Below are 14,151 nucleotides of genomic sequence, written 5' to 3'. Positions count from 1 at the left end.
CAAAACTACAGGAACGAAAAACAGTGCAGTGATTCTAAGGTGCTGGGATGGGGAGAAGGGCTAATCTCAAAGGGCAGTAGTGAATATTTAGGGTTGACAGACCCATTGTATATGCTGAAGGTAAGTTACACAACAGTATATGTTCGTCAAAACTCACAGAATTATAACTAAAAGAGGTAAGTTTTACTATAGGTAAATTGTCTCAATAAATCTGACTTTAAAAAGTAAAAACTAAACCAAAACAGAAACTAATAAATAATTCTACCCAAAGGTTACTGAGGCCCCTAAAACCTCCCAGAATATAGCAAGCACCTTCCTGCTACAAGGCTTTTATATAGTTGCTCTTTCCTCCACCTGGAAAGCTCTTTCAACAGGGGCTCAAATCCACAGCTCAGATTTCTGTCAAATGTTTCTACTGTAAAAAAGCATTTCTTGATAATCCTAATATGCCACGTGAATTATTACCTGTCACATTACCCTGCTTTCTTGGTTTTCAAAGCACATATCACTCTCTAATATTGTTTTATATTACTGATTAACTACTATTTATTCCACGTGGAGAAGGGCTTTTTATCTTTTGCTGACTATAGTATCTCAAATAGGCCAGGCGCTGTGGCTCAGCTCATGTCTGTAATCACAGCACTTTGGGAGACCGAGGCAGGTGGATCGCCCGAGCTCAGGAGTTTGAGGGCAGCCTGAGCAAAATGATGAAACCCCATCTCTACAAAAATCAGCTGGGCCTGGTGGCGCACACCTGCAGTCCTAGCTACTCAGGAGGCTGAGGTGGGAGGATCACCTGGGCCAGGGAAGGTCGAGGCTGCAGTGAGCTGTGATTGTGTGATTGGAGATAGAGAGAGAGAGAGAGAGAGAGAGAGAGAATTTTATGTATATATAAAATATATTATTATTATATAATATATATAATTAGTTTTTTCTTAATTTATTTACCAGTATTTATACATATATAATTTACATATATATTAATGTATAAATTGTATCTATATAATTATATAAATACTGGTAAATTAGTTTAGAATAAACCGAATATCCTCTGCATGTCACATGAGGAGGGCTATATGACTGTTCCTCTCTGAGTTCAACAGAACAGATTTGCTCGACAGAGTTTAGAGCAGAAAGGCTGTGGTCTAGGAGACTTCAGGTACAGAAAGATGGTTAATAAAACACCATATTAAAAAATGGTTATTTTAAGCAAAAATCTATAAACTAAATGATGAGGCCTCCACTTCTTTCAACCAATTGGCTTCTGGAATGTAGGCTGCCAGGCTTATACTTAATAGTATTTTTCTCAACGGAAACTGACTAGCCTAAGAACAAGAGATACTCTCAATCTGAGAACCCATAAAATTGCTAGACCAGTTCCTGACCATCAACTGTGATGTCTACCTGTCCAAAGTCCCTACATAAAGCTTCAAATTAGCTCTGAATGTCTGGGAAAAATGGCAAAGTTCTTAGAAGCGAAAGAAAGTCAAACTGTCATCAGAACTGTCAACACCAATACTAGGCCAAAAGACATGGAGTAATATGTTTTAAGATCATCTAGAAAAGAAAATTCAAGGCAAGAATTTAAAATCCAGTCAAACTACCCTGCAAATATAAATAAGGATTATTGTTCCTATGAGCCCTGCCTAAGAAATCTACTGGAGAATAAACTTTTGAAAAGCCAAAATGATTGGTGATACCAGCATAAAGACTGGTGAACTCTCCCATTTAATAAATGAAGAAACGTCCCTACTGCCTCCAGACTTCCTGTCAGCCTCCCTGGTGGGCACCCCTCGAGGGTGTTTTGTTGTGTTGCCTCCCCGATGTCCCATCTGACCAACATGCCTGCAAGCTAGAAAGTGGCTGTTTTGGCTTATGGCCACTCTCCAGACACAGACTTCAAGACCAAATTACAGGAAATAACAACAAATAGCTTCTAACATCAAAAAAAGAAAATATTCCAAGACAGTGCAAAACAGAAAAGAAAAAAAAGACAGCTACACACTATGTGCCTCCTATGAAAACACACACTACCAACTATGAAGTATCTTGCCAACCCCTACTCCCAAACCCTGAATCTCACTGTGCCCTGAGATTTAAATACCGATTTAAGGAAACACAGGATACAGTAACATGTTAAATAGCATGAAAACATAATCAGCAAGATACAGGCTATGGAAAATTGTACAGAATAAATAAGATAGCAACAAATGGCTAACACAAGGGCAGAGAAGAAACTAAAGGAAATTCATAAACTATAACAGACTTAAGTGGTATATCAATCAAATGCAGTGTGTGGATCTCCTTTGGATACTGAATGCCATATGGAAAATAAAATAAAGTGAATCCCAGCCTCAACTATACACAAAAAATATTTGCACTGATAATTCCATCAAACATTTAAGGAATAATGCAAATTCTATACAAATTTTTCAGAAAACAGGAAGAAAGCATTTCCCAACTCATTTCATGAAGCAAGTGTTGGCCTAATAACAAGGCCAGAAAAGTTGAGAATAATTAGAAAGACTTGTGTACCCATCACCAAGAATTAAGCATTAAAAACTGGATTTTTTTAAGCCTTTACTTTCAAAATATTTTTTATGAAGAAGATATCAGAAACCAATTTACTATGATATGTTTTTCATGAGACTATCAGGTCAGCAAGAATCCTTTTTACCTTATGGCATATATAAATAAAAACAGTATTTGTCCAATGGTGCTACAGTAAATGGAGGATGCTGCTCCAAGACAGAGTCAAACAAATGGTCTGGGGGCTCCCACCCTTAAAGTTGAGGGCCTCAATGTCTCGGTACACTTAAAACTGGCACAATAATATATATCACTGTACAAGGCTTATGAAACTGATTCATAATCAGGTCTGATTTCATAAGGGCAAAAACCTTATGCCTCTCTGGTTCTTTGACACGTGGAAAGTTACTAAACAAGGCAGTTTGTTTAAAAACCGTGTACAATGGAATCAAAGTTAAGAAACAGGGAAAGGGAAATGAAAATCGTGCAAGAAGACAAGAGAGAAAGATTTTTTTTATTTTGTAACTTTCTGTAAACTGAATTTTTAACCTTGTAGATATATTAAAAATAAAATTACAGGCCGGGCACAGTGGCTCATGCTTGTAATATCAGCATTTTGGGAGGCCGGGACAGGCAGATCACTTGAGGCCAGGAGTTTGAGATGAGCCTGGCCAAACACAGTGAAACCCTGTCTCTACTAAAAATATAAAAATTAGTTGGGTGTGGTTGTGCGCACCTGTAATCCCAGCTACTCACGAGGCTGAGGCACGAGAATCACTGGAACCCAGGAGGTGGAGGTTTCAGTGAGCCAAGACTGCACCACTGCACTCCAGCCTGGGTGATAGAGCAAGACTGTCTCAAAAAAAATAAAATAAAAAATAAAAATAAAATTACAGAGAAAAAAATCAATGGGTTGGATCATGCTCTCAGTTCTGTATAACTTTTCGTAGATACTTTATTTCTGTGAGCTTTACTTTCTAGATAGGGAAAATAAAATGGATAACCTATTTCTTAAATACTCTGATACTTATGATTTTTAAAATAAAAGCAATAGAAGCAAATAAAACCATGGCTTCTGGAAAATTTCTTGTTCCTTATTGCTATGAGTCACTTCTTTTTGATGTTGGAACTGTTTTTCTATCCCACTAAATAAGCCATAACAAGAAGATATTAGAAATAAGAATTTTTTAAACATAAAAATCAGTTCATCACTACAGTATTACTGGCAAAATCTATTTATCTATTTCCTTTCTTCTCAACATATTCCAAATGCTGACTTCCTGACTCAACAAGTACTTCAGCTTTTCCTGATCCTACTATCTGATATTCCTTTAACCTCCTTAAATACATAATCCTGCCTGCTTCAGGTAGGATGTTGCCTGTTCAACTCTGCAGCAGGAACCTCACTGTTTTATAACCAGTAACAAATTACCTAACCTTCAACAACTAATCATCCAGTTCAAAGGACTCTCTTATCATTATTACAACAACGATACTAGTGATCGCTGATGACAATAAGCTTTATAAAAAATCTCACTTCCTCAGACTTCAGACCCTCAAATGTATCTAAAATGCATTACGAGATTCAGAGTACATGAACCAAAAAAAAAAAAAAAAAAAAAGTGAAAAAGGTATTTACTAGGTTCTCTCCCAAAACTTTGTTCCTGGAGCATTATTCATACTTATCTCATTTATGAGATACTGTAATACTCATTTTACAAATAAAGAAACAGAGTCCAAGATTAGGTAACCTGCTAATGGTCACACAGCTACTAAGGAGTAGAGCTAAGAACCCAATTATGCCTGACTCCAAAACCCATGCACATAATAAGCCACATTACTAAATTCTGACAAATGTCCAAATGATACCTATGACCACTCTTAAAGGACAATCCTATTTAATGATGTACTATTATTTAATTAAAAGAATTCTTACCTTTTTGTATATAGCTGTTATATCAGAATCTAAAACAATTATATTCCTTAGCTTTGCGTTTATTTCAGTTTCTGAAGGCCTCATAATCATCTCAGAATCAAGCCCTAAGGGAACAAAAGAATGACTGCCTTTTCTTTCATTTAATGTCTTTTAATTTGCTTTTTGTGAAATTTTATTACCTTCAATCTTAATTTCAGAAATGTTACGTTTCTGATCTTGAATAAAGATCTGTAAACACGATAATTCTGCTAAAATCTGCAAAGTAATGATATCTTCATTTGTGGATAGTTTTAAAGCTGCAAAAAAAAAATTCATATTATAAAACATGAGGAAAAACATTTAGTAGTTACCTCACTATACTTATAAAGTAACTGAAATATCACCACAAATAGTGATATCACAGAAAACCCAATCTGCAATTCAGTTGAAAGCAAGGTATGATATTCCCTACTGAATTGAAAATTCTAAAAAACAATAAAATCTAACGAAAACAAAAGCAAATAGACAACACTGTTTCAAGAAGAAACTAAACATTTGAAACTAAAACACTGTAGCTATAAATTTCAAAATTTTTTGAGAACCAATAATTACTAGGTGATACTTGTCATTATCAAAATTGCAACTTTTCACTGCTTCGAAAGTACTACACTCTGATTTTAAAATACGCTCTGATACTCTTTTTTGTTTTTTTTTCGAAACAGAGTCTCTCTCTGTTACCCAGGATGGAGTGCAGTGGTACAATTGTAGCTCGAAGATCGCTGCAACCTTGAATTCCTGGGCTCCAGTGATTCTAATGTGTCAGCCTCCCAAGTAAACTGGGTCTACAGACAAACACCACCATGCCCAACTAATTTTTAAAATTTTGTTGGAGACAGGGTCTTGCTATGTTGCCCAGGCTAGTTTTGAACTCCTGGCCTCAAGTGATCCTCGAGCCTCAATCCCCACAGTGCTCACCTCCCTGGGTCACTGGGATCACAGGCATAAGCCACCGCACCCAGCTGACAATACTCAAATTTTGTTAGTCATATTTGTCTAATCTAAAATAATGTCATGAAATGCATAAATTTTAATTTAAATCTAATCCTCCTACTGGGAGGTGGAAGAAAAAAAATTTTTTAATCTAATACTCCTACTATATAATCTTAAACTAAAAACAATTATTATATACGATAAACAAAAGCAACATTTTCTTCACCAGTAGTTTCCTTTATTTTCTAAAATTATCCTGGCATATAATGAATCCTTCTAGATATTAACCTAGGCAACAGAATTCTGAAGCCAATATTTGAAGTTAATAATAAAGTCAGGGTCTAGATTTATTGACCTACATGGTTAAAAAAAAAAAAAAGTTGATGCTAAGTTTTTAAAAAACATACCTAATTTTTTAATGACATCTCCTTTGTCTTCAGTCTCTGTAGTGGACACTGGGGCTGATTTTTCCTCTGATTGCGGAAGGATATTATGAAGATAATTTATTGTATTCAGAAGTGCTTCAGTGTGTAAATGAATATCCAAAGAGGAAAAATTTACCTAAAGAACAAAGCTGATTTTAGTGATAGGTCAATAAATATTTGCTTGCCAGCTCTCTACAAGGCACTATGCTTTGTGGCATAAAGGATATAATTTATAATATTTTCTTATCTTTAAGGATCTTACAATTCCAGTTAGAAAATAATTTCCATAAGAAATAGTATATAATTAAAAAATAAATTATCTACTCATACCTTAATCAATTGTAAAACATTGTTATAGGTACTTTTCAAGTCGGGTACATTCTTTTCAGCCTATCCAAAGAGAAAACAAATCTGTTAGAACATGTTAGGAAGACATACATATACAATCACATTATAGTCCTAATACACATTTATATAATTTTCCAGCTGTTCATATACATATATATATATATATATACACATATACACACACATATAATTACCTAAATAAGCAACCACTTCACCAGAACAAAAGAAAATGTAAGTATTGGACTCTCTGGCACATAGCAAGTATTCAATAAATGTTACGTACTATCATTCTTATTATCAAGAGAGGAAATGTTGGATATTATCAAGTGTGGAGAATAATCATTCGGTCATCAACAACTCTGTATGGTTCTTCCTAATTCTTCCTGTATTTAAAAACAAAATTTGTGACAGAATTGTCCACCAAGTATCCAAATACTCTGTGTTTTCTTTTTCTTTTTAAAAAATTTAATATTTTTGATTGACAAATCATAATTATATACACTTATGGAGTACAATGTGATGTTTTGACATATGTACACAATGTTAAATGATTAAATTAAGCTAACTAACATATCTGTCACCTCGCTTTCCTATCTTTCTTTGTGGTGAGACATTTGAAATTCACTTTCTTGTTTTAAAATAAACAACACATTATTATTGATTACAGTTCCCCTGCTGTATACAGATCTCAAAAATTATTCTTCCTGTCTATCTGGAACTTTGTACCATTTGATTGACAACTCTCTATTCCCTCTCCTTCCCTCCCTCCCATCCCTGCTACCCTCTGGTAACCATCACTGTGCTCTCTACTTCTATAAGTTCAGTTTTATTAGATTCCACACATAAAGAAGATCATGAGGTATTTGTCTTTCTGTGCTTGGCTTATTTTGCTTAGCATAATGTCCTCCACATTCATCTATGTCGACATAAATGACAGGATTCCCCCCCTTTTTTAAAGCTGAATAGTGTTTCATTTTGTATATATACCACATTTTCTTTATCCATTTTCTTTAGGTCTAGAATACTTTTGCTACATAAAAGCTATATAATGCATATACAACAAAAATCTTAAGACATCTAGTCAATAATGGATAGCAAAAATGGTTTTAAAGTGATTAAATGCTTTCTGCATTATTCTTATTATAAAGTAATTATTAAAATAGTCTGATGCAGAAACACGGAAGTCAGCAGAAACACGGAAAAATTAGAAATAGACCATAGTACATAGAAAAGCTTAACAAACGATAAAATGAATATCATAAATCAATAAAAAAGGAATGGAGTTATTGACCCTAGGAATATCAGGTAACTTCACAAAACAGTGGAAAAGAAAGTGAAAGCATCATCTTGTATCACATAAAACAATACACTCTAACAAGACTAAAAAGTGTGTTTCTTTCTCAGTACCCCTGTTGGGAGAAAAAAAAAATCAAACTCCAGGTCATTTCTACTTAGAACACAATCTTCTTATTTTGCTATATGAAGTATTTATAAATCACAACTATTTAATACAAGATGACAAAATAAAAAAAACCTTAGTATTAGGAGTTACAAAGAGATTATGTTACAGTGAAGATTAAATAAACTGAATAATACCAAACTTACAAAACTTAACATTTCAGCAGCATACTTACCATATTAAGCAGATATAAATGAAACTGCTTACCTTTACATATTCCAGCGTTAACAGGTCTTCCATTGTGTTATCCAGGGTTGTAACCAAATAAACTGGTTTCTTGTTTTCATCTAAAAATAATTTTTTAAAAATTATCTTTTCATCGGAAAGGTAACTGAAAATAAATGCAAGCAATCTTATTAATTATGTAATTGCAAAAGAAGGCTTTCCTATATGAGTTCTGGACCTTGGATTCTACCTCACCCAAGTCAAGTTACTTCTTTGTTCTTTAAACTCTAAAAATTTAATTTCTCCTCACAATTCCCTTACCTCCTCATGTGCCACAACACTGAAGTCTCATACCCTTTTAAACCTAGATAGGAGGTAAGGTAAGAAAAAACAGGAATCAATTAAAGAGAAACCAGAATGGTTTTTAGGAACAATGAAAGGGCAGGAAGAGAATTCTGGCCCTGGATCACTGAAATAACTAAAAAGGAAATCATCAGAGTCCTTGAAAACCCAGCTGTTCAGAAGACAGACCGGGAATGAGATGAAACATTAAGTTTTCTGTATATTAGTTTAGATTAAAATAAACCCTATTACCATGTAATCAGTCTTTATTAGTTATATTGATATGGACAGCAGACAGGGAAATACTGGGTAGAAGAGGGCAGTTCCCCAGCAAAGGCCCCACCCTCAAGCCTAAAAACTGGAGGCCCTAAATGAGAACAAGCATTTCTCTTTTTGCACCTGAAAAGTTGCCTTTTGGCCCACCATACCCACCATCCTGTGCCCATATAAGCCCAAGGCCTTAGTGGGCACAGATACAAGCAGCTGAGCATTGAGAAGAGCAGAGGAACAGAGTGGTGGAGAGTGGCAGAGAGTGGCAGGGCAGCATGGCAGAAAAAGAGAGACGAGGAAGGACGTGGACGTCCGGACGCTGGGGTAGTTCAACTAGGGGCTGTCAGTGAAGAGTCCATCTGCTGGGTGGCCCAACCTCAGGGGAAGACCACCTTCCCACTCCATCCCCCACTTCCGGCTCTCCATCCGTCTTGCTGAGAGCCACCTCCACCACTCAATAAAACCTTGCACTCATCCTTCCAGCCCACATGTGATCCAATTCTTCTGGTACACTGGGCAAGAACTCAGGCCGTCACAATGGCCCCCTGCCCTTGCGATAAGGAAGACGGTCTATCGAGGTGATTAACAAAAGCTGTCTGCAGATGGCAAAGTTGAAAGAGCATACTGTAACACATGCCCCTTGGGCTTCAGGGGTTGTAGACACCTACCCCTAGATGCTGTCCTGGGGCCGGAGCCCAAAAGCACTCCCCACAGCCTCTGCACCTGCCCATCTGCATGCTCCCTCTAGGGAAATGCACACCCCTGTGGCATGTCCTGCGAGGGGAATAAAGGAACTCTCCCATTTTAATATTACTGCTTCTGCTCAAAATGTGCTATACTAAGAAAACCAGTGTAGATGAGAATTTATAGAAAGCTTTTAAAACTCTCATCACCAAATGACTTATGGTTGCTAGAAAATTAGTATCTAAAGACTGGAAGAAAGGACTACAAACTAATCATACAATTCCTGAGAAAAAAATGCCACAAATTGCACAGAGTTCTCCAAACCTAATGCTTAGCACATAAACCTGTTTTCTACTCCAAGTGCTAGCCACACTTGAAGGCTTAAAAAAGTTCCCACTTTGTTTACACATTTATTCATTCATTGAACCATTTACTGATCATTTACTTTGTGCAAGAAACTGCTATTCACTCCCTCTGAGAAAACAGCAACAAAAATATTACAGAAATAAGCGCAATAATAATTGTATACTCTTTTTTCTGTTTGCAAGGGTTTTTTAATCCTTTGTTCTTGGCAAAGCAAACATAAGAATAAACATAATAAGTGCGGCCAGGCGCGGTGGCTCACGCCTGTAATCCCAGCACTTTGGGAGGCCAAGGTGGGCGGATCACGAGGTCAGGAGATTGAGACTATGGTGAAACCCCGTCTCTACTAAAAATACAAAAAAAAAAAAAAAAAAAAATTAGCTGGGCGTGGTGGCAGGCGCCTGTAGTCCCAGCTACTCGGGAGGCTGAGGCAGGAGAATGGCATGAACCCGGGAGGTGGAGCTTGCAGTGAGCCGAGATCATGCCACTGCACTCCAGCCTGGGCAACAGAGCGAGACTCCATCCCAAAAAATAAAAATAAATAAAACTAATAATAATAAAAAAAACTTAGTAACTGCTATAAAGTTCCTGGGTTACTAGGGAACACTGTCACGTTGGTTTACTTTTCTTTCCAATTACGAGAGCAAACTGTTTCTTGATTATTTAGCAATCATGTTCCTTGGTATTTACCCAGTGAAACTGAAAATTTATGTCTACACAAAAACTTGCATTCAAATGTTCACAGCAGCTTTATTAACAATTGCCAAACCGTGGAAGCAACCAAGATATCCTTCAGTACATGAATGGATAAATAAACTGTGGTGCATCCAGACAAGAGAATATCATTCATTGCTAAAAAAGAAATGGGCTGCCCAGTTATGAAAAGACATGGAGGTAACTTCAGCATATATTACTAAGTGAAAGAAGCCAATCTGAAAAGGATATATATGATTCCAATTATGTGACATGCTGGTAAAACTATGGAGACACTAAAAGGATCACCAGTTGCCAGGGGTTAAGTGGGAGGGAGGGACAAATAGGTGGAGCACAGAGGATTTTTAGGGCAGTGAAACTACTCCACATGAGAAGGTAATGGTAGATGCATGTCATTATACATGTCCAAACAGAAGGTATAACAGCAACAGTGAACCTTAATGTAAATTGTGGACTCTTGGTAATTACGATGTGTCAGTGTAGGTTCATCAGTTGTAACAAATGTACCACTCTGGTGGAGGATGTTGATAATGAAAAAGGCTATGCAGGTGTGGGTACAAGGAGTATATGGGAAATCTCTGTACCTTCTGCTCAATTGTCCCATGAATCTAAAACTGCTCTAAAAAATAAAGTCTATTTAAAAAATTTTAATTCCACCTCTGCTCATACATAATATTATTATGCTACAAAGGAGTTTAATAAAATGAAACTGGTGTCCTAATAATTGCCTCTACTATTCACAATTATCTTTCAAGGAAAAATCCAAAAAATGTAAATGAAGAAATATAAATACAACCCTCCTAATTACCTAACATAGGAAACAGAATAGTTTCTTAGGGATCATATATCCATTACGAACACAAAAGGTTTGCAGTAAGCAGAATACTGCCCTCTGCCCCCAACAAAGATACCTACACTCTAATCCCCCGGAATCTGAGAATATGTTAACTCATATGGCAAAAGGGCCTTGGAAAATGGGATTAAGGTTAAGGTTAAAGGTATATTATCCTGGATTATCGAGGTGTGTCCAATCTAATCACTGGAGTTTTAAGAGTGGAAGCAAAACACAGAAGAGGAGGTTAGAGATATGGCAACATGAGGAGGATCTGATGCCTTATTGTGGTTAGCAGCTACGTGCAAAAAAGCAACTGAGGCCTAAGGGCAGCCATCCGCTAACAGGCAACAAGGAAATATAGACTTAAACCATGTGGAAATGAATTTTGTCAACACCTGACTGAACAATGAAATGGACCCTCCTCTAGAGCCTCCTAAAAGGAAGTCCTACTGACACCTTGAGTTTTGCCCAGTGAGACTTGTGTCAGACTTCTGTCATACAGAACTCTAAGATAATAAATTTTTGTTGTTTTTAAGCACTAAGTTTGTGGTAAATTGTTATAGCAACAACAGAAAACTAATTAAGTGTTCCAATACTCAGTTAAGTAGATTTAAAATTCAACCATTACCATCTGATTTTCCATAATGAATAAAATTATCTTCATTTTATCTCCGGTGTGCCCCCCACATTACCAACTATAAAAGTTAAAGATTAACTCAAAAAGGAATGGTTCTCTGAGAATATTTCAGCAAATGTACTGATTCAGAGCCTAAAGAATTGAAAACTCTCTAGCAGGTAGTCAAACAATGAAATTAATTTATTTATTTTAAAAAAGAGAGATTCTTACCCAAGTATTCTGGGCATTTTAAGCAGAACTCTTTCAAAAAGGCATTTGCTTTCAAATCGTATGTTCTAATCTCAATTTCTGCACCCAATCCTAAAACAAGAATTTCTACCACAGATAGTTCACAATCTCCAACAAGGTGATAAAACTCGATCAAAACCTGGAGAAGAAAGAAAAAAGAAATTACCACTACATAAAACAAAAACATGTTTATGTGCATAGTGGTTACATGTGAATATATGAGGTATACATACAATTGATATATTATTATTTAAAATTTAGGAGAGATTTTATACCCACACAGACATACAATACACACACAACATAAATAATCGTTTTCACAAAAACATGTACTGAATAAATTTAAATCTTTCACTCTTGATTAAGGAAGTTAATCTTATTTTAAAAAAAAAAGGGGGGGGGAGTGACCAAGAATCACACAGCAAGTCTGGAATTACTTTAATTAGGGTGAAAAAGATAGTGCTTCTTAACAATGAGACTATATAGTAAGCTGTAAATACAGAAACAGCAAACAAATTAAGCCATGTTAATTTTACCATAGTACCTACCTTTGGTACTTCAAATCGTATTTTAAATGTAGTCATATTTACTGAACAATCCTGCTTTTGTAACTTTCTGGTTCGAATACTTTTAACTCCAGTTGGAAACTGAAGGGGTTCTTCCAAGGGACTACATGGTGCATCAAAAAATTCCTCCTCTGAATCTAAATTTCACAGAACATTATTTAAGTCAATAATTAAAATGATCAATTTAACAGTATTTCAATAGAAATAAATATGAACACTAAAACACTAAGGCTCTCTTTTAAATATCAAATATTAACATGAGAACCGAAATAAACAGAAAATAATATAGACATTACTGTACTTTTTTATTGTCCATTTTAAACAAAGGGATACTCTACTTTTAAATAACATTCTTGGTTATAAAGAAGCATGGAACATTATTAAGATGTAATCTTTAGCTTAAGAAGCCCATCTTTTGAAATAGTCTATTTTAAAATTGCTTAAATTTTACAGGAAATGCCAATGCCGATGATTATACACACCATGAATACTCAAAGTAATATGTTAATATGCTCACTCTACCTGGATAGTGTAACAGGACTTAGGTATAAACTCTGCAATATTAGCAGCAGAGTCTGAATGAAGTAAACTGAGATCAAGCACTACTTTGTATACATATATATACACAAATATAGGTATATGTACATATACATTGATATACATACACATATGCTGATATTAAAAAGGACTGAAAAAGCATTAGATAACTTAGTAAAACCATTAAAACTAGGTTTAAATGAAACAATCAAAAGTATATCCCTAATAAACTAAGACTGAAGTTAAAGTAGATGATCTCACAAACAACTTCTCTCTGGTGACTATAAATAAAGAAAAATTGTTCTCTAAGAAACCAAGAATCGACATGGCAGTTTCTGTTATTTAACATTTATCAATGTTTAAAGTCTTAAAAATATAGACATACACCTTTTCTAATACGGTCATTAAAAAGCACATATTTGGTATCAGAATAGTTATACATTTTTATATGTAAATGTAGATAATTATTGATGATTTTCCTTTAATAATTATATTTTTAAAAATGTTTTAAATATACTATAGCAAAATTTTCCAAATAACTAAAAAACACATTAGAAATTAAGACATCTGTGAAGTTTTGTGGTGTTTTTTAACTCACAGCCAAATAAAGATAATTAACTTATTAGTGGTCCCTGTCATTTTTTTTTTTTTTTTTTGATTCGGACTCTCGCTCTGTCACCAGGCTGGAGCACAGTGTCACGATCTCTGCTCACTGCAACCTCCGCCTCCTGGGTTCAGGCGATTCTCCTGCCTCAGCTTCCCGAGTCGCTGGGACTACAGGTGTGCAGCACCACTCCCAGCTAATTTTTGTACTTTTAGTAGAGGTGGGGTTTCACCATGTTGGCCAGAATGGTCTCGATCTCTTGACCTCATGATCCGCCCGCCTTGGCCTCCCAAAGTGCTGGGATTACAGGCATGAGCCACTGCGCCCGGCTGGTCCTTGTCATTTTCAGTTCAACTTTATACCAAAAAAATCCCATTGCAAAAGCAACTTTAAGGAATTGTGCTATTTAAAATAAATTTTAGTTAAAATTTCCTGAAAATATACAAATATCTGCTATTGCCTGAAATTTCTTATATGACTACAGAAGACCAAAATATGCCACTCGAAAACATGTCTTTTTGGCATAAGGATTACACTGAG

At 35.6% G+C, this 14,151-nt stretch overlaps 1 protein-coding gene across 3 annotated transcripts in view; it reads right to left on the bottom strand.

The window, feature by feature from the left end:
- VPS13A (vacuolar protein sorting 13 homolog A) overlaps positions 1–14,151 on the bottom strand; it is a 243,845-nt gene that overhangs the window by 132,811 nt on the left and 96,883 nt on the right. For all 3 annotated transcript variants that reach the window (XM_003811456.7, XM_003811459.7, XM_003811458.6), the window contains exons 25-31: positions 12,453–12,607; positions 11,887–12,043; positions 7,874–7,953; positions 6,190–6,249; positions 5,842–5,995; positions 4,645–4,761; positions 4,466–4,569 (exon numbers count right to left, since the gene is read on the bottom strand). In XM_003811456.7, coding sequence (XP_003811504.3) covers positions 4,466–4,569; positions 4,645–4,761; positions 5,842–5,995; positions 6,190–6,249; positions 7,874–7,953; positions 11,887–12,043; positions 12,453–12,607 — 827 coding nt within the window. The remainder of the gene's footprint in view (positions 1–4,465; positions 4,570–4,644; positions 4,762–5,841; positions 5,996–6,189; positions 6,250–7,873; positions 7,954–11,886; positions 12,044–12,452; positions 12,608–14,151) is intronic.

The sequence above is a fragment of the Pan paniscus genome, chromosome 11 (genome assembly GCF_029289425.2).
Source record: "Pan paniscus chromosome 11, NHGRI_mPanPan1-v2.0_pri, whole genome shotgun sequence".
In the NCBI taxonomy this organism is placed as follows: Eukaryota; Metazoa; Chordata; class Mammalia; order Primates; family Hominidae; genus Pan; species Pan paniscus.
This window is presented reverse-complemented; position numbering and strand designations above follow the sequence as displayed.